At 46.2% G+C, this 26,394-nt stretch overlaps 1 protein-coding gene across 1 annotated transcript in view; it reads right to left on the bottom strand.

Annotated features, from left to right (window-relative positions):
* The window catches only part of LOC115096908 (dynein beta chain, flagellar outer arm-like), a 630,228-nt gene extending 611,171 nt beyond the window's left edge, over positions 1 to 19,057 (bottom strand). Inside the window, 7 exon segments of the mRNA XM_029612190.1 lie at positions 5,444 to 5,592; positions 8,497 to 8,715; positions 9,832 to 9,954; positions 10,578 to 10,771; positions 12,347 to 12,519; positions 12,671 to 12,769; positions 18,529 to 19,057. Coding sequence (XP_029468050.1) covers positions 5,444 to 5,592; positions 8,497 to 8,715; positions 9,832 to 9,954; positions 10,578 to 10,771; positions 12,347 to 12,519; positions 12,671 to 12,768 — 956 coding nt within the window. The 5' untranslated portion in view covers position 12,769; positions 18,529 to 19,057.
* Positions 19,058 to 26,394: the final 7,337 nt, after the last annotated feature.

Genomic DNA, 26,394 nt, shown 5'->3' with positions numbered 1-26,394 from the left:
GGTGTAGTCGATAGTGTCTTGAGAACGTGTGCAACGATTTCCAGGTAGCCGCTCTGCAGATTTCTTGCGAAGAGACCGAGCGGGTCTCCGCCCAAGAGGCTGACTGAGACCGTGTAGAATGCGCTACAATGCCGGGCGGAGGAGTCCGCCCCGCGCCAATGTAGGCAGCAGCAACGCCGGCCTTCAGCCATCTGGCAATGGTCGTCTTCGAGGCCTGAGATCCCTTCCGGGGACCGGACCAAAGGACGAAGAGATGGTCAGAAGTCCGGAAATCATTCGTAGCCTCCAGGTAGATACGCAGGGTGCGCTTAACATCAAGAAGACGAAGAGATCTCGGCTCAGACGAAGAGAAAGATGGAAGTTCCACCGTCTGATTCACATGGAACGCAGACACCACCTTCGGAAGGAAGGAGGGCACAGTACGGAGAGAAACTCCCGAATCGGAGAACCGGAGATAGGGTTCTCTACACGACAGAGCCTGGAGCTCCGAAATCCGCCGAGCAGAGCAGATGGCCACCAGGAACACAGTCTTGAGAGTGAGATCCTTGATCGACGCATTCCGCAGCGGTTCAAACGGTGGTCCTGACATGGACCGTAATACCAGGTTGAGACTCCAGGAGGGACAAGGGTCCCGCAAGGGAGGACGCAAATGCTTGACCCCCTTGAGAAAACGGGCGATGTCCGGGTGTTGACACAGTGATCCTCCGTCGCGCAGGAGGGAGCCAAGAGCGGCCACTTGAACCCGAAGGGAGTTGTAAGCGAGCCCCTTGTCCACCCCCGCTTGTAGGAACTGGAGGATCTGCGGGACAGACGCCTCCGAGGGTCTTGTGTTCAGGCCGGTACACCACAGCTCGAACACCTTCCAGACTCGCACATAGGCCACCGACGTCGAAGTCTTCCGAGAACGCAGCAGCGTGGACACTACCGCCTCCGGGTATCCCCGTCGTCGAAGTCGACGCCTCTCAAAAGCCAGGCCGCAAGACAGAAGAGTTCTGCCTGGTCGAAAAATACCGGTCCCTGGTGGAGAAGGCGGGGCAGATGTCCCAGCCGGATGGGTCCGTCGATTACTAGGTGAAGGAGGTCCGCAAACCAAGGTCGTCTTGGCCACTCTGGCGCGACCAGGATGACAGTCCCTCGATGAGCCTCTATCCGTCGCAGTAGCCTTCCCACCAGTGGCCACGGGGGGAACGCGTATAGAAGCAGATCGGCCGGCCACGGGAGCGCGAGAGCATCGACGCCCTCCGCCCCCCGTTCTCTTCGGCGACTGAAGAACCGAGGAGCCTTGGTGTTTTGGGCGGACGCCATGAGATCCAGGTGGGGGGAGCCCCACCGTCGAACAAGCAGCTGCATGGCCTCGTCGGAGAGGGACCACTCTCCGGGATCCAGAAGCTGGCGACTGAGGAAATCCGCCTGGACGTTGTCCACGCCCGCGATGTGCGAGGCCGCCAGACGGGCCAGATGTCGTTCCGCCCACTGCATCAGCATCGCCGCCTCGAGCGCGACCTGCGGGCTGCGAGTGCCGCCCTGTCGGTTGATGTAGGCCACCGTAGTCGCGTTGTCCGATAAGATTCTGACTTCCCGATTCCGAAGGAGTGGCAGGAAGTGGAGAAGCGCCAGCCTGACCGCTCTGGTCTCCAGACGATTGATGGACCACTTCGCCTCCTCCGCGGACCACGTCCCCTGCGTGGCGCTGCGGTCGCAGACTGCTCCCCAGCCTAAGAGACTGGCGTCGGTGGTGACCACTACCCAATTCGGTAGGTCGAGGGACACGCCGCGAGCCAGGTGCTCCGGGACCATCCACCAGGCCAGACTGTCCCTGGCAAACTGGGGCAGTGGCAGTATCACCTGGTAGTCCTGCGAAAGTGGTTTCCAACGGGATAGCAGTGCTCGTTGCAGGGGCCGGAGGTGCGCAAATGCCCAAGGAACCATGTCGATGGTGGAACCCATGACCCCCAGGAGCTGCAGATAGTCCCAGGAGGTGGGAGCTGGTAATGCAGAGAACCGCTGTATGTGATCCCGCAGGGCTTGCGCCTTGTCCCGACGTAGAAAAACCGCGCCCAGACGTGTGTCGAAGGTCGCCCCCAAGAAGTCCAAGCGCTGCGAGGGCACGAGGGAGCTCTTGGAGAAGTTCACCACCCATCCCAGGGACTGCAGAAACTCTATCACCCTGGCCACAGCCGCCTGTCCATGCTGAAAAGACTTCGCTCGGATGAGCCAATCGTCCAAATAAGGGTGGACTAGGATGCCCTCCTTCCGAAGGGCAGCCGCCACGACTACCATGATCTTGGTAAAGGTGCGCGGGGCCGTTGCCAAACCGAACGGAAGCGCCACAAACTGGAAATGCTGATCCAGAATCTTGAAACGTAGAAGACAATGATGCTCCCGTCGGATGGGAATGTGAAGGTAGGCCTCCGTCAGGTCCAAGGAGGCCAGGAACTCCCCCCGATGCACCGCCGCGATCACCGACCGCAGCGTTTCCATGTGGAACCGGACCACCCGAAGGGACTTGTTGACTTCCTTCAAGTCCAGTATGGGACGGAAGGAACCGTCTTTCTTCGGTACCACGAAGTAGATGGAATAATGGCCCGAGCCCACCTCTCCGGAGGGTACGGGCACAATGGCGCCTATCTCCCACAGTCTGTCCAACGTCAGCTGCACCGCCCCTCGTTTGATGGCCGAGCCGCAGGGGGAGAAGACGAACCGTCCCTTGGGAGCGCGGACAAACTCCAACGCGTAGCCGTGTCCTATGGTGTCCAAGACCCACTGATCCGAGGTGATCCGCGCCCACTCCTTGTAGAAGAACGCCAGCCGCCCCCCAATCTTGGGGACGGCGGAGTGGGCGAGCTGAACATCATTGAGAGGACTTGGGAGAAGGTTGTCCCGCCGTGGAAGCGGGACGCGCGGGGCGGCGCCCGCGAAAGGAGCGTGACCAGGGCTGAGACCTGGAGGTAGAGGGCCGAGACGCCGCCGGTCTGTAATTCCTGTAGCGTCTTTGCTCTGGTCCGGGAGGACGAAAATGCCCTGGGGGAGCGATATCTGTCTTCCGGCAGGCGATGGACCGCGTTTTCCCCCAGAGACTTGATGATCTGGTCCAGATCCTCTCCGAACAGGAATTTACCCCTGAAAGGCAGGGAACCCAGACTCGACTTGGAGGACGTGTCCGCCGCCCAGTTGCGTAGCCATAGGAGCCGACGCGCCGCCACCACCGAGGCCATGGAGCGGGCGAGGACCCTAAAAAGATCATAGGAGGCGTCAGCCCCGTATGCCACCGCGGCTTCCAGCCTATCCGCCTGGGCGGCCTTCTCGGGTGGCAACACCTGAGAAGTGAGCAGTAGCTGCACCCAGAGAAGACTAGCCCGCTGTGCAAGCGAGCTGCACATCGCCACCCGCATCCCCACTGCGGAGACCTCGAAGACTCGCTTGAGGAAGACTTCCAACTTGCGATCCTGCGTATCCCTTAACGCCGCTCCACCTGTCACCGGTATGGTCGTCCTCTTCGTGACCGCCGACACCGCGGAGTCCACCCTGGGTACCTTGATGAGATTCAGAAAATCTTCCGGCAGCGGGTACAGCCTCTCCATGGCGCGGCTGCCCTTTAGAGCAGCTTCCGGGAAATCCCATTCCCTGGTGAGGAGTTGCAGAAAAGACTCGTGAATGGGAAAAGCCCGCGCCCGCGGACGAAGGGCTGCCAAGACCGGATCCCCCTTCTTGGAAGAAGTGACAACAGCGGGCGCGACGGGAGCTGGCGGGTCCGGCGGGGGATCGAGATCCAACCCCTGAATGATTTGCGGGATTAGGTCATCCAGCTCTTCCCGCTGGAAGAGGCGCAGCGTGCGTGGATCCTCTCCCTCTGACGTAGAGTCCCCTTGTCCCGAAGCCGCAGGGTCCGATCCAGGGGAAACTGGGGCCGACCCAGTCCCCCCCGAGCCCACCGGGATCCGGGCGTGGACGGGGAGCTGTGGGGCCCCCACGCCCGCCGGAGCGGGGGGGGCCGGAGAGAGGGACGAAGGTCGTGGTAGCTTGGGTGGTGGAGGTCCCGCAGGAGCAGCCAGTTCCTGCAGGTATGCCGTGTGCATCAGCCGGATAAACTCCGGGGAAAACCCCGGTCTACTCGGGGGGATCTCCGCAGGTGGGGACCCCGGGGGACCCCGCCCCTGCGGGTCCGCCTCCGGATCTGACTCCGGTAGTAAATTCGGGGGAGAGCCCTCCGAGGCCTCCCCATCCCCCAGCGCTGTCGGAGCTCCTTTGGGACGCAGCGCATGCAAAATGGCCGCCGTTCCCGCCAAGAATGGGGGAGGGGCCGGCCCACGCCGCCCGGGCAAAGCCAACGTTGAAAAATGTGTTAGGAGCCCGGACGAACCTTCCCCCCCTGGGAGGCATCTAGCACAGATGCCCTCCCTTGAAATACGCGATCCTGGCTCGCCGCAGGCCGAGCAACGCGACGGCCGCGGCATGACAGGCGCGAGTAAAAAAACACACCCGGCAGTCCAAAACAGTCGAGTAGCCTCGGGGGAGGGGGGGGGCCGCGAGACGGCGCGCCGCTGCGGGGGGGCCCGGATGGCCTGCACTACCCGCCGAAGGTAAAGCGGCGCCGTGGGGGGGCCGTCCTGGCCTCACAACCCGCTAAAGAGGATCTCCCTGCTCCCTGCCGCTCACGAGGTGCCGGCAAAATGGCCGCGGGAGGGAGAGAAAAAAAAAAAAAAAACGCCAAGAAGGCCGGTCCCACCAGCCGTCGCGTCCAGCCGAGCTGCAAGAGAAACTACAACCAAGAAAAACACGGCAATGCGACTTACCCTCGGTACGGACGCAGACTAGAGCCGGGAGAGAAGCAAAGGAGGCAGAGAGCACAGGAAAGAAGCCACGCCTCCCCAATTAACTAATTAACTTTTTTTTTTTTTTTTTTTTGAAAGAAATACAACTTGATCCAAAGCTAACAACACAGAGAAGAAAGCCTCAAACAAGAGGAACAAAAGAAGGTTACTGGCAATCGGGAGCAAGCCCAGATTCCCCTACTCGCATCTGCTGGAGTCAGAAGATACTGAACTCCTGCAGAGGGGGTAGTAGTACTTATGGTGACGCCCCCTCAGAGTTTTGGTCTGACTCCATCTGCTGGATTGGGGCCATAACCCACGGTCTGGACTGATCCAGGTACGTACAGGGAAAGCTGGTTTAAGCTTATTAATGAAGGTATCACAGAAAAATGCATTTTATTCTTCCAAGAGGGTCACTTTTCAGGGATTGTTTTCCTGCTTTGTTCTCTTGATGCTCTTACAAATGTTACATGTTGTACTTAAGACATTTTCAGAGATAACAGTTAATCAAGTATCATGCACAAGACACTATTTAAAAAAAAAAAAGAAGTTTAATATTGCCCATTAAATTTTTAAAACGCATGAACCAGTTAGCTGCCTCTAAATTTGAGGCCGCGTCATGCCATTCATACCTGGAATGTGTCCAAACCAGAAGCAATGTATGTAACATGGAAAGAAAAACATTTTGCTTCTCTGCCGTCGACCTGGCTGCTTTCAGGGGACAATACCAGCGAAGTAATGTTGCCAAGAACCGAAGATTTTCTTCAGCATCTGAAAGAGCCTAATTTAAAGAAAAAAAAAGATTACCTTTCCAGGCTCACTTCCCTTCATTATAAACCAACACCTAGGCCTTTCTTCTGAGAAATTAGGATGAGTGCCAAAATAGAGAAAACTTCCATAGGACAGAGCACAAATGTACCCAGAGGCAGTGGTGACAAATTAATGCAGCAAGATGAATATTTCTGAATATTTGTCCATTTACCCAGCTGAAAGGTTTGGAAGGAAAAAAAAGAGCCAATCTTCTGTATAACAGAGTTATAGAAATGTCAGTCCTGAATCCCTGGTCTGAATTCTGCCCAGCCAGTTTTCCAGAGATTGTAGGTCAGAAATGAGTTGCCAGAAATTAGTCTAGCGTCTTTATAATCAAAACTGACAGGAGGGGCTGGATTTCTTAACCAAAAGGAGAATGCTCTAAAGCAACCTATGTACGTTACTTCAAATTCTAAAAACTTGACTATTTCCTGACTATTTACACTTCTTTTGGTGTCACTGCTATGTCTAATTAATTTACTTAGTGCTTTTCAACTCCTGCAAAAATAAAAAAACAAGAAATATCATTTAAGGGCTGAGTGCGGGAGCCTACAACAAATTCCTTCAGACCACCTCAAGAGATCAGCCACAGCTCTCTGGCCCAGTCCTCCTTAAGTCCCAAACCAACAAGGGATTCTGGGTCCAGGGAGGATCCCTTTACTCTAGCATAAGAAGGCAGGGCCCAGAAGGGTTAGACAGGCTCTGGGGAGCAGACAGAAACCCAGCCTATGCAAAAATCTGCTGTTTGAGGCCTGCATGTTACCTGAAGTTAAAGCAAGTGGCATTATTTGTTTAATTTTGGCTCTCACACTGTAAATAAACTGCAGCTAAGGAAACAGCCAGAACCTGCCTCCTTATTTGTCTTGGCTGTCTAAGCCACGGTTGGCCAGGTTACCACAGGCTGGTTCAATCCATCCTTCTGTCCAAAGGCACCTATTGGGTCCAAACTGAGATGGTAGAGACCATGGAGGAGAAGCCTGGACCTAGCGTCCATTTTATTGAGGATAGCCTCAATATAATAAGGGGGAGACCATTTTCAACACGGTCAAAGTTGAAAAGCACTAAAAAAAAAGCCAGCCATGCAAGAATAGATTTTCATGTCCTTCCTTGTTATATTAAAAAAAAAAAAACCAGCTTCATTCTCAAATTTTTACATTTTTGGTTCATACAAAAATGTGCATTTTAATTATGGCCACCATCCCTGGACTTTAATATCTCCTTATCTGAGTTAATTTTTCAGCTTTTCATGCTATGTGCATGTGTTACATATACAAATATGATGTCTGCATGAGTATTCACTGGAATTATAGTAATGCTCACATTTAAATTTAGATCCATAATTGTGGAACTATGTAACTAGCATATTATATGTCGGCAGAAAAAGACCAATTGCCCAGTGTATAATAATCTTGTCCAGACTGCCAAGAATATATCCCAGTTACTAGCCACTGAGCATAACTGTTTATAGCAATGTTTTTAATTGTAAAGCTCAGGAGCAGTGATAGCTCTCCCTGATCTTAAGCAAGACTCCCTGGCTCTCTTTCCTGTTATACACGCTCTGGTGCCACCTCCAGAAGAGATGTCCTGTTTTTCTTTCTGGATCTGTGCAACTCTCAGCAAGGTTTTGAGCCACATGATGCCCAAACTCCCACACCGTTCCATGGTGGTCACACTTCATGGCCGGCAGCTGGGATGTCTTTTTAGCAGGGTGGCCAGGATAAATGGGCAGAATGGATGGGCCTATTGGTCTTTTTCTGCCATCATTTACCATGTTACTGTGTTCTCATGAGATCCAACATTGTACCAGGCCCTGGCTCTCATGCTGAAGCTTTTTTTTTTATTTTCCAAAAGTGTCCCTGCTAAAAAGATTAGTGAAGATCACTGGCCTATACGATATCACTTCCTTATCCAAGATAGATTTTGCTGCCTTCCTCCATTGTACTAAACTCTGCTGGGTGAGCGAGCATGCAAGATCTCCTATTTAGTTCACAACTATGCACGGCTTTCAAAAATTTTAAACACACAGAAAATACAAACTAGAGCATAAGAGAGGGGAGAAGGGTCTCCATAATAAAAGGTACCCCCTGGGCTAGATTTAAGATGATGGCATCCAGAGGCAGAGGACAACAAACTGATGCCTTCCCAGTTTTTGGACACCTTCAGAATTTGGCACCCAAGGCACGTACCTATATTGCCTGTGCCTAAATCCAGCCCTGGATACCCCACCTTTTGTTACAAAAGAATGGCAAAATGCAGAAATTGAAATATAGCATGACAAAAAGAAAAAAAAGCCCTAAAATAAAAACACAAAATTGTGAACCAAAAGCAATAAGTACTACCGCTTTATAAAATTAATTATGCATGCAGACTTTTTTAAAAAGTTGCAAGTCATGAAATTGCAGAGCAGAGTATAAATGTTTCCTCCTCTCTCATTCACAGCAGCACACCTGAATAGTTTTGTTCAAAGTTTTAAAAAATGCTGTTTTTAAATCAATGGTGTTAAATTTGAAGAGAAAAGTAAATATTTTTCAGGTTTTAATGAGTAAGAGTTTTATTGTTTTGGGATTTAGGAGGGTTTTTTTTGTTGTTTTCTTTTTTAAAGATTACATTCACTTTTCCCCACTTTCTCATAATAAATTTTCCTTGGGCAGTTCAACCCTTTATTCTGCCACAGGCCATTAGACACCCCTGAGATCAGTGTCATGTAAGAGTTGACTGCTCTCCCAATTCTCACCACCCACCATCCTGCCAAATGCATACTGCCCCAATCACCCGCACCCCCCCCCCCCCCCCCCAGGAGTATCAACTCCATGACGCAGCTGAGCCAAATGAACCCTCCAGCAGGGGGGAAAAAAAATACCCAAAAGCTTCTCACCTTATTGATATCTCTTCTGACCATCTTAAATGAATGTGCGTAGGTGCTGTTGGCCTGCTCTAAATGGTAGAAGATCTCGCTCACCACTGCAGAATTCAGCTGCACGTTAACAGACCGCAAATTCTCAGCGTGAGCTTTCCACATGTTCTCTTCCAGGTAAACCCCAGCACCAGGACCCCATTCCTTCCGCTCAACAAAGGGATCGTGTTTCAGTAAAATCTGTCAAAGAAAATATATATTTAAAGAATGGGAAGCATTTATCTTACAAACCCCATCCAGTAAGGGCTCTCAGGCTATGCTGTGTGAACGATGCAAGGATAAACTCTGGATCGGCAAATTAGATTTGCCAGTTCAGGACTCCGGCATTCACAAAGTCAACCTGTGAAGTCCTATTTATTTATTACCAGGCTGTAGGAGACTTAAGCCTTCCTCATAAATCTAAAAGTCAGTAGCATGAAGAGAGAGATCCCTTTCCACTAATCTCTGTACCTTGACAAGTTCATTTGTCTAGGATATGCCATTGGAAAAGTCAAGACTTTTGTAGCACATAAATATATTAATTCTGTGAATTGAATACTAAAATGTTCGCCAGCAAAATGCCACAACAAAATAAAGATGTGCTGTGTCCCCTTACCTTCATACAGTATTAAAGAGAGAAAAGTAAAAATTTCAAGCAGGAGAATACCAACTGCTGCTGACTACTTTCGGACTTATGTTCCATCTTATGACTCACATAGCATCATATGAGTGACATCTAAGGCAACATGTCAGCCTACAACATACATGCAGGAAACCTGACTAGGCCAACCCAACTGACAGCTTGGTTATATAAATGCCTATACTACCTTGTTCATTTATACATACCGATATCAGTGGTAGTAATTTCTTTGTTTCACAATTTCCACTATGAACCACAGTACTAATTAGCAGTTCTTCCACTCAGAAATAGAAGAGATATGAACAGTTGTAAATATTTAAAGGTTTAATATATATCAGTTTAGAACAGGTGTTGGGAGACGAGAGTAAGTTTTATTAGCCATATTTATCCTGGAGAAATTTTAATCTCTTGGCAGGCTGTGACAAATTTCATGCTGAGTCACCAAAAAAGTATCGCAAAACGTTGTACTGCATATGCTTTCGAGACCATGTAGACTCCTCCTCCAGTCCATTGGAATCTGAAGAAAGGACCTTCGTGGTCTCAAAAGCTGATGCACAATATCCTCTTGGGTTAATTCCTATGCTGGTCCAGTAAAAAAAAAAAAAAAAAAAAATCCACAGCCTGCAACAAGTCCAGGTGCGTACAGATAGAATAGATTCATGCAGATCCAATCACACCTTGATTTGTTTGATCCAGCCAATGACTGTTGACTCCATGACATGGATAATGACCCCTTGCTTTTCAGGTAAAAGTGGATCCCCAAGGATATCCAAAGAAGGTACAGGAAGAACAATAGAACCCTTAAAAAAAAAAAAGAAAAGAAAACTGAAAAGCTGTTTGGATAGTCCTGAATAACCAGAATCCACAAAATAGTATACAGAATTTTGGTAGAAATTTATGAGTTTGGGGCTTTGAACAGAAAGAGTTCAATTGTTCAGGTTTTAGTGAAATACTACAGTAAACCAGATCTATATGTTTACATATAGACAAAAAAATCTCAATACAGATATGGAAAACTAAAGAAAATAAACCCCCCAAAAATAAATTTACATAAGAACCACAAGTACAGAATCTTAAATGTATTTCTTTTTCATATAATACCAATTTCTGTGATTTTTGAATGCTGTTTCAGCTCCACTATTATAGTTAGAAAATGCAAACAGTCTGCTCGGTTCAAAACACAAGTCTTTTGCAAAAAAAATGTACCACCTGGGTCTAAACTTAGGGATGGAAAGTAGATCATGGGCCCGGAACCTGTCCTGTTGAAAACAACCTTGATCCAATAAAGGTGAGTCCACTTTCAAAAGGGTCAAAGTTTAAAAGCACTGGAGAGTCCATGCAGATGCATGTTTTTCACTTCTTCCCATGTGTTCACATCTGTGATCAGTTCTCTAAGGTGCCCAGCGACTGCCGTGTCTCTCACCTCAGCATGACCAGCTATGACCTCCAGGCTTCCAGTGAACCTGTGCAGGACGTCCAGGAGTTTATCTGCACTAGAAGATCCACTGTAAGAAATCACACTGTCGACACAGAGAAGAGGCAGGAAAACCCGGTGAAGTACCAGATCAATATACTTTAAGGGAGGCTCAGTGCAGTCCACTGTGATCACATCATGAGCTGGTGAAAGAATAATTAATTTAGACCTTATAACAAAATAAAAACAAAGACTACTGATCCTCAATATAGTAAAAAAATGCCCTCACTGTTTTTATTGACGTTTCTCAATAAAAAATCTGTTCAAAGCAAAAAGTAGGCACCAGTAAAAGCAAATTAATTTACTGCTGCATTGCTGGTGCACCTGTCAATTTTTGTCTTCTTATGCTGCTTTATCAAGACAAGTGCATGGATTTAATTAGACATCAGAAAGTCAGTTCGTTAAAAGAGGGAATGAAATCTCCAGTATGAATCTCTTGCCTGGTATTCCCTGTATTTCTTTCCTGTAGCTATTTGCCAACATCCGCTTTTCCAAAACTTCTCAGGGATCCCAATACATGTCAGAACAAACATGGTCATTCAAGAACCATACATGAAAACTTAAGTTCAAAATGTGCTCTGTTTAAGGCTCCATAGGAGAGAGAGACTAAATTTCTGATGTAGAGTTCTTGAACAGAGCATACTCATGGTGACAGCCATGACTGGCCTTCTCTGATCCCTCTGGTCTCTCATCTCAGCCATGCTCTCTCTCTCACTATGGCAAGCGTGTTACCTGCAGTAAGACTCCTGTTAATGCCGACATCCCTCCTCGACGCCAGCTCCCGGTCGCGCGAATCGCGGGCTGACTCCGCCCCCTTTTAACATCGGCTGCCGGCGGAAGTTCCTGCTAGCGCAGGAAATTAAGCCCTATTTAAAGGGAAGCTCTCCAGCACCGCGCTGCTTTGGCCACAAGTTGCTTGTGTGGGAACACTGTTGGATTGCTGCTTTTCTGCCTCCTGATCTGACCCGGACTGTATTGGATTCGTTGCCTGCTGCCTGCCTCTGGATTTGTTGCCCTGGTTCTCTTGTCTGCTGCCTGCCCACACCCGGACTGCTATTGGATTCGGTGCCTGCTGCCTGCCTCTGGATTTGTTGCCCTGGTTCTCTTGTCTGCTGCCTGCCCACACCCGGACTGCTATTGGATTCGTTGCCTGCTGCCTGCCTCTGGATTCTCTTGTCTGCTGCCTGCCCCGACCCAGACAGTTATTGGATTCACTATCTTCTGCCTGCCTGCAGATTCTGCTGCCCTGGTGTCGTGGTCTGCTGCCTGTACCAATCCGAACTGTTCCTCGCACTCCAGAACCTCTACAAGACAGGGTAGGCGGTCTTCTATTTTGGTTCCACTAACTTGTACGTAACAAAGTGAATGCAGAAAGGACAAGAACTGCCAAGTCATTTATGAATTGGTGTGTCACAGGCATCTCTTTTTATCATCATCTCATTCCCTTCTTCCTGCCATGTATTGTAACCTTAGTGGCCTTAAGACCTCCTCCCCTTCCCTGTCAACTCCAGGCTACTGTGGTCCAGTGTGATTTATCCCCACATCACCTCTCATTCCATCCTATCCCATCCAACTTTACCACCAGCACCACCACCACCTCTCTCGCACCATCACTTAGCACCTGTATCTCACATTCTATTCTCTCTCAAACCACGTCATCCATACCATCCATTGTGCCACGCGTGAAAAAGAAATATTTCAGTACAGTAACAGAGTACCTATATTTTCCAGCGTAAACTTTGAAGTCGTCCCAAGTTTGATAAAGCACACGCTTTTGCTCTGGAGGGCTGAAGGAGGAGAAAGGGAGGCAGCAAGGGCGCCTTTTGAGAGTTTGGGAAAAACGTACAACGCATGGACATCTTCATTCTGTAAAAACTCAGAGACGCGTGTCCTTTTAAAAAAACAAAAAAAAAAAACAGATGAACAGTATTCTCAGTGCACTGCCCGCCGTGCTTCAGGATCTCTTTCCAGCATGGGGGCTCCACTTTTGAAAAGGTTTTTGCCACAGAGAAGAAATCTTGGGACACAGAGCCCTGAATTACCTGTATGTGTGGTCGCTGAAGAGCACTCTAATGTCATCTGCCCGAGGTCTCAAAGATGAGGAAATTCTTACTTCAAGCCAATGGAATAATTCGTCCATACTAAACATATAAAAAGATTTAAACAATGCTTAATAAAAAAAAAAAAAGAAAAAAAAGGGTAAATATCAATCACTCATTTAAATTCATGTGAATGCATGCACTTTTGGTTACATCTGGTGTTCTTTCAATAGTTGTCTCGTTTTTTTGCATCCCCCAAACATACAGTACCTTCTGGCTGCCTAAAACCTCCCTATAATTTTAAAATACTATTTTAAATGTAGAAAACGATGTGTACCATCATAGCCTTTTGGCTGCATCTTTTTTACTATTTTAATTCAAGTTTGAAAGCTTTAGGCTAGGAGTGGTCACGTTTTTTGGCACTAGGGAGCCAGATCCGGATGGGGGGTGGGGATTCCCAATGAGGGTTTTCTGCTGCAGGTTAGTCTGAAGAGTGGAGGAAGGGGATTCTCCCAGAAGCCTGAGGAGTTTCTAAAGCTCTACCTCCACCCCACCCCCTGCACAAAGGAGGTCCGAAAATCCAACAGCAACATCACCTTCTGACCAACAATGTCCCTTCCAGCTGGAAGCAACATTCTCTCACCATGTCTCGCCTACGTCTGCTTTACGCTCATAGTATGTCGCACAACGGTGGACGCTCGTTTATCCAAAATGGTGTAGCAGTAAAGCGATGGGCTGTTGGAAGACTCGGCAGCAAATGGCTCTGGCAGAGGGTCCATTCCTGTGCATATCTTTGCTGCTGCACCAGACAGCTGCGAGGGCTATCAAATCCCCATTTTAACCTGGCCTTAGAACTTCCGTTTAACTTTGAAAAGAGGATGCACGAGCTTCTGCAGTCCATTTGAATGATCCTGAGAAATCTGCTCTTTATAAAAAGACAATGTTGGCCCCAGGACATCACACTGTCACCCTAAGGAGGGAAAACTTTACAACGGCCTCACAAAGTTCAGTTTAGTATCTTTTATTAAAATTGAACTCTGAAAGAACCCAACAGACAAAATATTCATTCTAAGAACTGCAGAGCTGAGCTGTCTGTACTACTGTAAGGTACCATGGAAACTAGGTACACAGCAGAGCTGTTCTCTGTCAATTGCAGGTGCATGGAGGAACTTGATGGTGCAGCGGTTATTACCCTTAACCAATAAACCTTGACACTGTTGATGCAACTCCATCATTGCTCTCTGCTTCAATGGCAGGGGAAAAGGGGAATTTGGATTTGTTCAATCACAGAGGGCCCTGACTTTTATGATCTGGGGAAGGAAGTATGGGGGTAACTTGCTGATGCAGCGGTTACTACCCTTAATCAATAAGACTGATATTTTGATGTAACTTAGACATTGCTCTCTGCTTCAACTGCAAGGCATAACAGAGAACTGGATTCAATAGCAATCAACGAGGGCTAGTGTGGGAAACTGACAAGTACAGGGGTAATGGGGAATTGAATTCAAACAGCAACCAATGAGGGCCCTTACTTTTATGGTCTAGGAAACAGATAAGCATGGGGGTAACCTACACGGCACAGAATAAACTACCATAAGCTTGCTGGGCAGACTGGATGGACCATTTGGTCCTTTTCTGCCATCATTTCTATGTTTCTGAATAAGCTATGACATGTGGGCAACATCCTGCATGGGTGCTGCCTCACGAGCACCTCAGTCTATTTTCATCCGAGCTCCTGCATGAACATGTACCCTAAGTTTTTTGGAACTTCTAGTTTTTCAGTACTTAACTCTTTTAAGTTGTCTCGCTGCCTCAGCAATTCCTTAACAGCACTTTTCACTGCTATCAAAAAAATAAAGTTGGCACATCCATCTCTAAGAAGGCCACATCCTGCAGCTCCAAAGACGATGGCCAATACATTTGTTATCAGTATCTAGGGCCAGATTATAATGCAGCTGATTGAGGCTGGATGTCACCAAGGAACAGGGCCTGGAAGATGGAGAAATTCCACAGGTCAGTGAAAATCCTGAAATCAGTCTTTTCAGTGGAGCCTCCTGGAGCTCCAGGCCAAGCTGAGCAGCTCCTCAAACAAAGCTCCCTCCTCAGCAGCACCAGTCCCTGGGTCTGCCACTCTGCTGGGTTTGAGCAAAGCATAGAAGTTCCACAAGCAAGTTTCTGTAAGCCCTTCACATAAGAAGCAGCTTCATGCCTATGAGCTAGCGATGCAGTCAGTGCCGCTAAAGCCAAGGTCAGATTCTGTCCCATCGACGCACCCTTGCTTCAGCCAATGTAGCCATTTGCTAAAAACATCAATGGAGCATTGGATCCTTTCACGCTCTGGGCTCTCGCACAATTGCTCCAGTGTGGCCAAGTGTGCTTCTCATACGACATCCAGTTGTCAGTCAGCCCACCAATCCTTCTGGGATATGACTCAGGAAGAGGGTTGACTAAGTCATCCGAACCTTTCCTCTCTCAACTTGATAGTATAGATGTTGAGTGTCCAGTAATCTCATTATCACTGTCCTTATTCAACTAATCTGAGGATATTGTAATGTCCGCCAGAAAGCCTTCAACAAGAAGATCTTACAGTTTTAAATGGAAGAGATTTTTATCTTGGTGTCAAGTATTGAGAGCCATTTGTTTGCAATCCAAAAGAGTTGCTTTAGTATTTTATCTTCCTCTTGGGTCCCAGTATATCATTGGACAAAGTGAATCTCTGTGACATTGCAGCTTACCATGTTAAAATGGATGTCACACCAATCTCCATACATATTCAGTGTCAAAAGTTCATGAAAGGCTTATGGCATGCAAGACCACCGGTCGCCAAACCATCAATGCCATGGGATGTCAAGGCGCAATTCATGAAACTGAGTTATGAACTGTTGAGTCATCTTTCTTAAAGTAGTGCTCTAAGTCAGCCATTGGTTCATTGCTCACTGGACATGCAGTTTTTCCACAATAGAGCAGTGCTCTGCACTCATCCCCAGTTTCTGCTAAAAGTGGTTTTGGCTTTTCATCTCAATCAAGCCATTGTGTTACCTGCCTTCTTCCCAAAGACTCATGCACATGAAAGGGAGAAGACTCTCCATTCACTGGACTGCAAAAGAGCTTTAGTTTATTATCTAAAGAGAACTCAACCACATCATTGGGCTTCTCAACTCTTCATCTCTTACAATCCTAACAGACTAGGAACAGTGGTTGCCAAGCATACACTATTCAACTGGCTAGCGGACTGTTTCACACATTGCAAAGTTCTAGCTGGTCTCCAGATCACAGATTGTCAAAACTCAAGTCAAAAACATGGCTACTTCAATGGCTCATCTGCAAGCTCGCATATCGAAGACATTTGCAAAGCTTCAACTTGGTCATCACACTTTCACATCCCATAACCATCTGGGCAATCCATGAAGAAGTGACAGTAACTTTGGACATGCAGTTCTGCACAGCCTGTTCACCCAGTAGTCCACTCTCCACTGGGGCAGGGAGGTGGAAGAGGGGAAAAGGGGAAACCCAGGTTGCTTTCAGTAAGTGCATGCTGCAACCCTCATTTTGGGACACCCACATATCATGCCTTATTCAGCTCTGCTTGTCAACAGAGAAAGCTAGTTTGCTTACTGTAAACGGAGTTCTTGATAGACAGCAGGATGAATTAGCCATGCTTAATACCCACCTACCTCCCTGGAGAGTTGACTACCAAGCTACAGCAAAGATCAACAATTGACTGAGAAGCTCATACAGGAACTTCCACAGATGCACAGTGGAGTAAAAGCTCTACAAGTTAGGTGAGAAAGGTCCATTCAGTGCCATCAGATGACGTCACCCATATGTAATGGCTAATTCATCCTGCTGTCTATGGGAAATTCAATTTCTGGTAAGTAAGCTTTTCATTGTAACTGAAGAATCCATAAGCACAGATGTATGCAAACATATCTCATGAACATTAATTTCTGATAATATGCATCAGGTAAGGATCCAGGACAAGATTTTAAAACATGGCTATTACTAGCATGGCCACATAGCTCCTTGTCCACTGTTCTAGGGGGTCAAGCAGTGTCTATCCTGGTTGCACCTCATTGCATGCATGGAAATGTAGTTCTGATTTCCCTCTCGAGTCCATTAAGAAAAGCAGGTTCACATCACCCTCCATGCAATGAGGTAAAACCAGGACTGGTTCATCTTGTACCCTGGTCACCCTAGCTATGGGGGCTCCTCCCATTACAATAGTAAAAATAAACTCTCCACTGCCAAATACTGTATCTTCTGAAATGGCCTAAATATGGGGGGGGAAATGTATGCATGCTGATTATCAAGATATATTTGGCCATTATAAGTATTTTAAGGATTTATCAGACTGGAGACCAATAGGAGAATCACAAGTTTTTCTGCAAATGCAGATTTGTTTTTTATTACATGAATAAGAAACTATTATGTATAATTTTGCAAAACCCTAAAGTTATGGGCATCTAAATAAAAAAAAAATAAAAAAAGAACTATTTCAATACTTATATAGAGCCCAAGCCCAGGGTCCAGTAGAACCAGTTACATACAAGTCCCTGCCCCTCAACAAGTTTACAATCAAACATATACAAAAGCACACAATGGGAAAGCTATTATGCCACATTCAGTTTATTGACAGGATTCAGATGGATGAAAAGAAGAAACAGTAAATGCTTATTAGTGTCAACGGCAGTCAAAGATGACATGTAATTGTGTTTACTGGCTAAGTGACACTGGTAAACAATATCGCTGTATTGTTAATGGTAAACAAAAATACTTACAATCCTACCTATTCTATAGATGAGACTACTGAAAAGATCCATGAAAAATTATGGAAAAAAAGGCATTTACATGCCTAGTGTCATTTCCACAATGTCCTCCCAACTCCCTGGAAACAGCCTGCTGTTAGTAGCAGAAAGGGTGAACACAGCTACACAACACACCCTCTCGTTTACAGGAGGTAAACATATATACTGTTACACAGTCAGATACTTCTTCACGCACACAGCCAGGCAACGTTCACAACCCTGTTTTCTTACCCACTTGAAACAGGTAGACAATTCTATTTTTGAGGTGTCCCATGAGAAAACTTAAATTGTATTTAGTTTTCAATTAAGGGATTTAAAGGAACAATTTTTGGAGGGATTCCAACACTGGACTCTTAGGAATCTAGATTGATCATTACATCTCCTGAAAAGGCAGCCCAAACATGGTTTTTGGAGCATGACACATGATGCAGGATTTAGGCACAAGTTACACTGTAGGGTCTCAGATTAGGGGGCTTCCAACTATAAAAAGTTACTACAATTTCAGGTTTTTACATGGTTTTTGATAAAAGTTATAGGCCTTTTAAACTCAACAGGCTATTGCCTGAGCAGGTCTTAATATAGTACTTCCTGCTAACACACAAAATACTCAACATACAAACATAGCTAATCATATGTATTCTATACTAAACAGTGAGAGATTAGAGTGTGCATTCTTATATTCTAAATGTGGCCTATCATCAATATTTCATAGAATGCGCAAAAATCTGAAATGCCCAAAACATAGCATATGGCTTTCATTGGAAGTGCCTAAAACGAAAGACATGCTTATAAGTAAGCCCGAGGAAACCAGTGCACAACACCAACCAACCGGCAAGAAACCCTCCACTGCAGCTTGAAGGAATGTTTCTTCCCAGTCCCGCATTTCTGAAGCGGTAAGAAGAGGAAATTCCTGCTCTGAAAGCCCACTGCCAAGGCGCGGTCTAACGAGCACGAACAGCCAGACACGCTAAGATGCAAACCAAACTCCGCCGCCGTCCTTAAAGGACTAAACACAACACGTCTCGAGGTTTTTTTTTTCCCCACCCCCGAGTTTACCTGCCAGCGAGCGCTTCCAGAGTTAGGGCAACGCTTCAGAAATGCTGCATTTTTGTGATTTGAGGTTTTTAGCGCGAGGGAGCTCCCGGGCCTGGCGCGGGGCAGTGTTGTGTCCGGTTGCCAGGAGACGGGCAACAGCTGCAGGCGGGCGAGCGGGCCTGTGGTGTTAACAGAGAGCGAATCCCAGGGAGCGCTTCGTCCTCCCAGCTCACGCGCTCCGCGATCGGAGGGACCACGCGCGGCTCACCGCTTTTTTAGTGGCCTGGAAGCAACTGCGCGTGCTCGCTATCTCTGTCTCATCAAAGGAAAGTGGGGTTGGGGGATAGTTCTCCAGTGGCTATTTGTTAGAACTGGGGCTTTATTTAAATAATAATAATAATAATAATAAAACAAGCAAGTAGCTCATTTCTACACAAAAATATCCTTACTTACAAATGGGCCGATACAGTACAGTGCGCTCCGTCGGCTTGACAGTAAGGCCTGACAGGCCGATACAGTACAGTGCGCTTCGACGGAGCACACTGTTAGCCTGCTCTTGGACACGTGTTTTCCCTTACCCCTTATTCAGTAAGGGGAGGAAAACGCGCGTCGAACCCGCGGCACCTAATAGCGCCCTCAACATATAAATGCATGTTGATGGCCCGATTAGGTATGTGCGTGGGATACAGAAAGTAAAATGTTCAGCGTCGGCTGTCGAACCCGCTGACAGCCGCCGCTCTGGTCCAAAAGGAGGCGCTAGGGACGTGCTAGTGTCCCTAGCGCCTCCTTTTGCCTGTTTTTACTGCCGGGCCTCATTTAAATACAGAATCGAGCGCACAGGAGAGTGGACATTTGCCCGCTCTCCCGCAGACTTTACTGTATCAGCCCGAAAGAAAATTGGCCAAAGTGACCACTGCTGTGGAATCAATGGAAACTAGTCGATGAAGCTTTGTAAAATAAATAAATAAAGCATGCCTGAATTGTACTTTTAATGAAAAATAACCCTAAGGAGGAGGCCCGGAAGGCTCATCTGCATACTGCTCCCAGCATCCCCCAGGAGAGGAGTGCAGAGGTCACCGCAAGCAATCCAGGGATTGACTTCCACAGCCCTAGTTTCCGGTTTGCAATAGAGGAAAACTGGAAGGCTCATCTGCATACTGCTCCCAGCATCCCCCAGGAGAGGAGTGCAGAGATCACTGCAAGCAATCCAGGGATTGACTTCCTTCCAGAAGCCCCGCACGGTTTGCAGTAAAGGAAGATTGGAAATCTCATCTGTATACTGCTCCCAGCATCCCCTGGGAGAGGAGTGCAGAAGTCACTGCAAGTGAACCAGGGAATGACTTCCACAGCCCTAGCTTCTGGTTTGTAGTAGAGGAGGACCGGAAGACTTATCTGGTTTTCAGGGGTGATGAGTCAGATGAACTGAACGAAATCACTGTGAACTGGGAAGATGTAGTAGGCCAGATTGACAAACTAAAGAGTAGCAAATCACCTGGACCGGATGGTATGCATCCTAGGGTTCTGAAGGAACTCAAAAATGAAATTTCTGATCTATTAGTTAAAATTTGTAACCTATCATTAAAATCATCCATTGTACATGAAGACTGGAGGGTGGCCAATGTAACTCCAATATTTAAAAAAGGCTCCAGGGGCGATCCGGGTAACTATAGACCAGTGAGCCTGACTTCAGTGTCGGGAAAAATAGTGGAAACTATTCTCAAGATCAAAATCGTAGAGCATATAGAAAGACATGATTTAATGGGTCACATGGATTTACCCAAGGGAAGTCTTGCCTAACAAATCTGCTTCATTTTTTTGAAGGGGTTAATAAACATGTGGATGAAGGTGAACCGGTAGATGTAGTGTATTTGGATTTTCAGAAGGCATGACAAAGTCCCTCATGAGAGGCTTCTTTGAAAACTAAAACATCATGGGATGTTGGGATCCAAGATGTCCGACAGTTAGGACGCTGATATGGGTCGTCCGTCTTGCTGTGTCGCTTTCAGATCGCATAATTCTGAAAGCGCTTACCTGAATCCTTTCTTGTATGGGGAGGAAAAGAAAACCAAGGGCGCCTTTCCCCGCGACTCCCTCGGCGCAAATTACCAGACCCATGGACGCTCACATTGCTCGCAGCAGTCCGATACCGGAGAGACAGCCGCTGGCTGGAGGGGGAGAAGTAGAGCTCCCCTCCATTCTTGGCTCCATGTCACCATTAAGCCCGGTAACAGGATCGCCTCCTATTAATCCGGCAGCTGAAAGGACCCCCCCAGAAGCTGCGGAGACGCCGAGGACCCCGGAAGGTGCGACGGTGAATCTGCTGGGGAGCAGCGGGGTGGAAGAGACAGCCCATAGCCCTGTAGACACCTTGAGAGGCACGGATGGGAGGAGTATGCAAGTCGGTGAAGGAAGAAACACAGAAGGAGCGGCAAGGGATCCATCATGGCCTGAATTATTAATTCCAGAGCTGCCTACAGTGCAAAGACCGGGTGAGATTTCTTTACTTTCTATTTGGGACGCTATTGCAGAGCTGCAGAGTTCTATCACACAGCAGTTAACACCAATAGTTATGAGGTATAACGAACTGGGTCAAAAAGTCGCTGTGATGGAAAGTTTTTCAACAGATGAACCAGCAAATATCAAATCTTCGGGTACAAGTAAATTCCATCCAGCAGTCTCAGCAATTACTGGTTAAGGATAATGAAAATTTAGCTTTAAAAGTGGAAGCTCTGGAGAATGTCTCTAGAAATAAGAACTTGAGAATTATTAATTTTCCCAAAGTTCCACTAGTTCCTCCAAAGGATATGTTTAAAAGGTATTTAGTGGAGATATTAAAAATACCAGAGAATGCTATACCGCCAATCTCTAAAGCATTCTACTTGCCACCCTATAGGAGGGCGAGAGATATGCAGAGAGAAGGAATGGATATTATACAGCCTATTGAAACTCCTGTACTGGACTTAACAGCTATAATTGAATCTTCAGATATGGATATAGCAGTTCCTGCTACTTTGATCGTAGCCCTGGTCTTGGAACCTGATAGAGACTGGCTGTTGAAATTATTCTTCAGGCACAGATTGGAACTCTTTATGCGATGTAAAATAAATATGTTCCCTGATGTAGCACGTCAGACACAAAAGAGACGTAAACAGTTCCTATTATTGCGAACAGGAGTACAGCAGATTGGGGGGCTCTTTATTTTGAAATTCCCATGTAAATGTCTGGTAAAGTACCAGAATGTTTCCTATATTTTTTTTGACCCCCCTCAGTTGTCCCAGTTCCTTGTAGGGAAAATTCCTTTGCCTAACTCTGTGGAAACTTCTTTAACCGAAATAACTTGATAAGAAAAGGATCCTTTTATTGTATAAAGTGCTACTGCACCTAACTGTCAATTGCTATTCTTATGTTTAAAGTTTGAAATTTCCTAAAGTAGTGTATTGGATTCTCTCAATATTGAGGACTAAAATGTAAAGCTTATATGATTTCTTATTTTCTTATTTTTTTCCTGAAGGTATTATATAAATAAGCCTTACTGTTTTCAGACAAGAATTTCTTGTATTGTAAAGTTAAATTTCAATAAATAAAAAATTTAAAAAAATAAAAAAACCATCATGGGATAGGAGGCGATGTCCTTTCGTGGATTACAAACTGGTTAAAAGACAGGAAACAGAGAGTAGGATTAAATGGTCAATTTTCTCAGTGGAAAAGGGTAAACAGTGGAGTGCCTCAGGGATCTGTACTTGGACCGATGCTTTTCAATATATATATAAATGATCTGGAAAGGAATACGAGTGAGGTTATCAAATTTGCGGATGATACAAAATTATTCAGAGTAGTTAAATCACAAGCAGACTGTGATACATTACAGGAGGACCTTGCAAGACTGGAAGATTGGGCATCCAAATGGCAGATGAAATTTAATGTGGACAAGTGCAAGGTGTTGCATATAGGAAAAAATAACCCTTGCTGTAGTTACACGATGTTAGGTTCCATATTAGGAGCTACCACCCAGGAAAAAGATCTAGGCATCATAATGGATAATACTTTAAAATCGTCGGCTCAGTGTGCTGCAGCAGTCAAAAAAGCAAATAGAATGTTAAGAATTATTAGGAAGGGAATGGTTAATAGAACGGAAAATGTCATAATGCCTCTGTATCGCTCCATGGTGAGACTGCACCTTGAATACTGTGTACAATTCTGGTCGCCGCATCTCAAAAAAGATATAGTTGCGATGGAGAACGTACAGAGAAGGGCAACCAAAATGATAAAGGGGATGGAACAGCTCCCCTATGAAGAAAGGCTGAAGAGGTTAGGACTGTTCAGCTTGGAGAAGAGACGGCTGAGGGGGGATATGATAGAGGTCTTTAAGATCATGAGAGGTCTTGAACGAGTAGATGTGACTCGGTTATTTACACTTTCAAATAATAGGACTAGGGGGCATTCCATGAAGTTAGCAAGTAGCACATTTAAGATTAATTGGAGAAAATTCTTTTTCACTCAACGCACAATAAAGCTCTGGAATTTGTTGCCAGAGGATGTGGTTAGTGCAGTTAGTGTAGCTGGGTTCAAAAAAGGTTTGGATAAGTTCTTGGAGGAGAAGTCCATTAATGGCTATTAATCAATTTTACTTAGGGAATAGCCACTGCTATTAATTGCATCAGTAGCATCGGTTCTTCTTAGTATTTGGGTAATTGCCAGGTTCTTGTGGCCTGGTTTTGGCCTCTGTTGGAAACAGGATGCTGGGGCTTGATGGACCCTTGGTCTGACCCAGCATGGCAATTTCTTATGTTCTTAAGGAAATAGCACAGTTGTCCCATGTTCGGAAAGAGTGGCTCATTAAATAAGTTTACAAATAACATTTTATTTAAACTACTATTACCTAACCTAAACATAAATGTCTTACTCTGTATAGTTAATAACTATATTTTTCCCATAATTTACATTCCGCCTAGTGCCAGAGATTGTTTTAGGTGGATTACAAAAGAAATCAGACTTTATTAAAATTGCCTTTGCTTTTTATGACCTCTTGCAGTATTCTAAAGTTCTAGTCGGTAAATAGTCCCCACTGGTAGCAGAAGAAAAAAAGTGACATTAGTATATATTAAAGAGAAGGTGGCACCAAACGTTTTATTAAAGATAAGTTCCACAAGCACAGAAAGAGAAAAATTGGCATTTTGAATAAATGCTGAAGTCCCTCGTCTAAGAGTGTTCACGTCATGAATCTTTCTTAAGGTTCAAATACATATTAAAAACACATTCAGTTACTACTGTTAATTTCTCTGATAGTATCTTCAAGACCGATGTGTTATTGAAGTTCTCCAAAACTGGACAGCCTCCGCCTTCAAGGCTCAAACAGGCCAATGCAGAACGGTGTGCTCGGCCGAGCACACAGTTAGCCCCCGTCTGGACATGCGTTTTTGATGTGCTATTATTACCCCTTATACAGTAAGGGGTAATAGCGCGAGGAAAATGCGTGTCCAACCCCCCAAAAACTAATAGCACCCGCAACATGCAAATGTATGTTGATGAGCCTATTAGACTCGCGTGATACAGAAAGTCGCACATTTTACTCTCTGAAATTAACGCCTACCCAAAGGCAGGAGTTCATTTCGGCCAGCACCAGGAAAGTGTACAGAAAAACAGAAAAAAAACTGCTTTTCTGTACACCCTCTGACTTAATATCATAGTGATATTAAGTCGGAGGCCCCAAAAATAATAAAAAAATAAATCAGCCCACGACCCGCCGGTTGGAAGACGGATGCTCAATTTTGCCGGCATCCGTTTTCCGAACCCATGGCAGTCAGCGGGTTCGACAATCGATGCCGGTAAAATTAAGCATCGGCTGTCAAACCCGCTAACAGCCGCCGCTTCTGACAATAAGGAGGCACTAGGGACAGGCTAATGTCCCTAGCGCCTCCTTATTACTGCGGGCCCTCATTAGCATAGAGAATCGCGCGCCCAGGAGAGTGGCCTGGGCGCACGTCGGGAGAGCGGGCGCTTGCCTCAGAGCACCGGCTCTCCCGCGCATTTTACTGTATTCATTGAAGAAATAATTTTAGTTACTTCAGGCTGGGACACATCAGCAAAGGATGACCAGGTTGAACAAGGTAAAGAGGCGAGATCATTATACCAAGGAGAAACGTTAGCAAAGGTCAAACAGATTCTCAATTGTTAAAGAGAAGAATTTCAGGGATGCTTCTGCAGATGGTGTATTGGTTGGGGGTAAATAGACTTTTGTAATGCAAGTAAGTCTCTTAGCGAGCTGAAATAGGGCCTTAGGATTATAGCTAATACGTCTAATTTTTTCAGAATGAAAAAAAGTTATTTTTAGCCTCTGCTGTTTTTGATTGATAGTCAAGAGTAAAAGTCTGAAATTAGTTGCACCCATAGATGGAAGGAGACCTCTGCATGCTTTTCCTAAGAGACTTTCTAAGAAGGATCAGCGAAGGAGTAAGCCATGGATGAGGTTTCTTATTAATGCTAGAAACAGGTCTGAGAAGAGCAATAGAGTCCAGTGCTGAAGTAACTGAGTCCATCCAACAAGCAATTAAGTCATCTGGTAAAGAAGAGTCGAAGAAGGACTGCATGGCAACTCTCAACATATCCATGCCTGAAGCTTTAGGCCATGAGATTGAAAAAATAATGAATGGTCTGAGCACGGAACTTAACAGACATTGTGTCAAGAGTTATATATTCTGATAGATTACTGTCTATGCAGTTTAATTTAAAAGAATGTATTTTAAACTTAAATCCATTAGAACATTAACTTATTTATTTATTTATTTACATTCTTTTGATATACCGATACTCAAGACTAGTGTACATTAACTGGCTGAGCGTCAGTTCAGCCCATGATATGCACAATATGGTAGGTTTACTTGCAAGAGGGTTTAGGGCTCCCAATTATTCTTTTTAAACCGTCAGCCAGCTAGGAAATGGTCAAACTTATTCCATCCTCAACACCCAGTGTTGAGCATACTCTTGTTAGCGTATCCAAGGAAACGGGGGGGTAGTAGCACCCCCCCCCAACTCATTTTTTTGAAACGTTGGCTCCTATGAGCTTCAGGTACCCTCCCTTAAGCTGAAAGTGGTCACTGGCTAGAAGACTTAGACACCAGCCATCTATCTTTCAGGCCGTTTGCCACATGTTTGACGGGCGTCTGTAACTCCTTATACTGTAAGGGGTAATGGTGCCTCGAAAACGCACAGCCACACCCCCTGAAAACTAGTAACACTCATCACATGCAAATGCATGTTGAGGAGGCTATTAGTCAGTCACCCCTGATTCAAAGAGTAAAATGTGCGGCCAAGCCGCGGGCGTTAATTCATGAGCAACCCGGAAAAGCGTAAGGCAGAAAATTCTGCTTTTCTGTACACCCTCCGACTTAACATCCTAGAAATATTAAGTCGAAGGAACCAAAAATGTAAAAAAAAAAAGTGCCAGTTGGTCCAATTAGGAGAAAAGACGCTCAATTTTACAGACGTCCATTTTCCTAACGGATCGCAGTCGGCAGGTTCGAAAACAGACGCTGCTAAAATCGAGTGTCGGTTTCCTGAACCCACTGACTGCAGGCGACAGAGCCAACCTCTCCTGGGCCAAGAAGGCGTTAGGGGCGCATAATCATCCCTAGAGCCTCCTTTTAGCGCAACCCCCTCATTTGAAATATAGGATCGCGCACCTAGGAGAGGTGGCTGGGCGCCTGTCGGGAGAGCGGGCGCTCAACACGGAACGCCTGTTCTCCCGCGATCTTTACTGAATCGGCCTGTTGACGTCACTATCTGCACAAAAAAAAAGAAAAAAAAAAGAATAAAGTTGCCGTGTCCTGGGTGCAGAAAATAGGGCAGTGAGTAACAGCTTCAAAAATTGCAAACTGACAATGGAATCGG

Source organism: Rhinatrema bivittatum, chromosome 8 (genome assembly GCF_901001135.1).
Source record: "Rhinatrema bivittatum chromosome 8, aRhiBiv1.1, whole genome shotgun sequence".
Taxonomy (NCBI): Eukaryota; Metazoa; Chordata; class Amphibia; order Gymnophiona; family Rhinatrematidae; genus Rhinatrema; species Rhinatrema bivittatum.
Note: the sequence above shows the minus strand (reverse complement) of the source record. Positions and strands in the feature narration are given on the sequence as shown.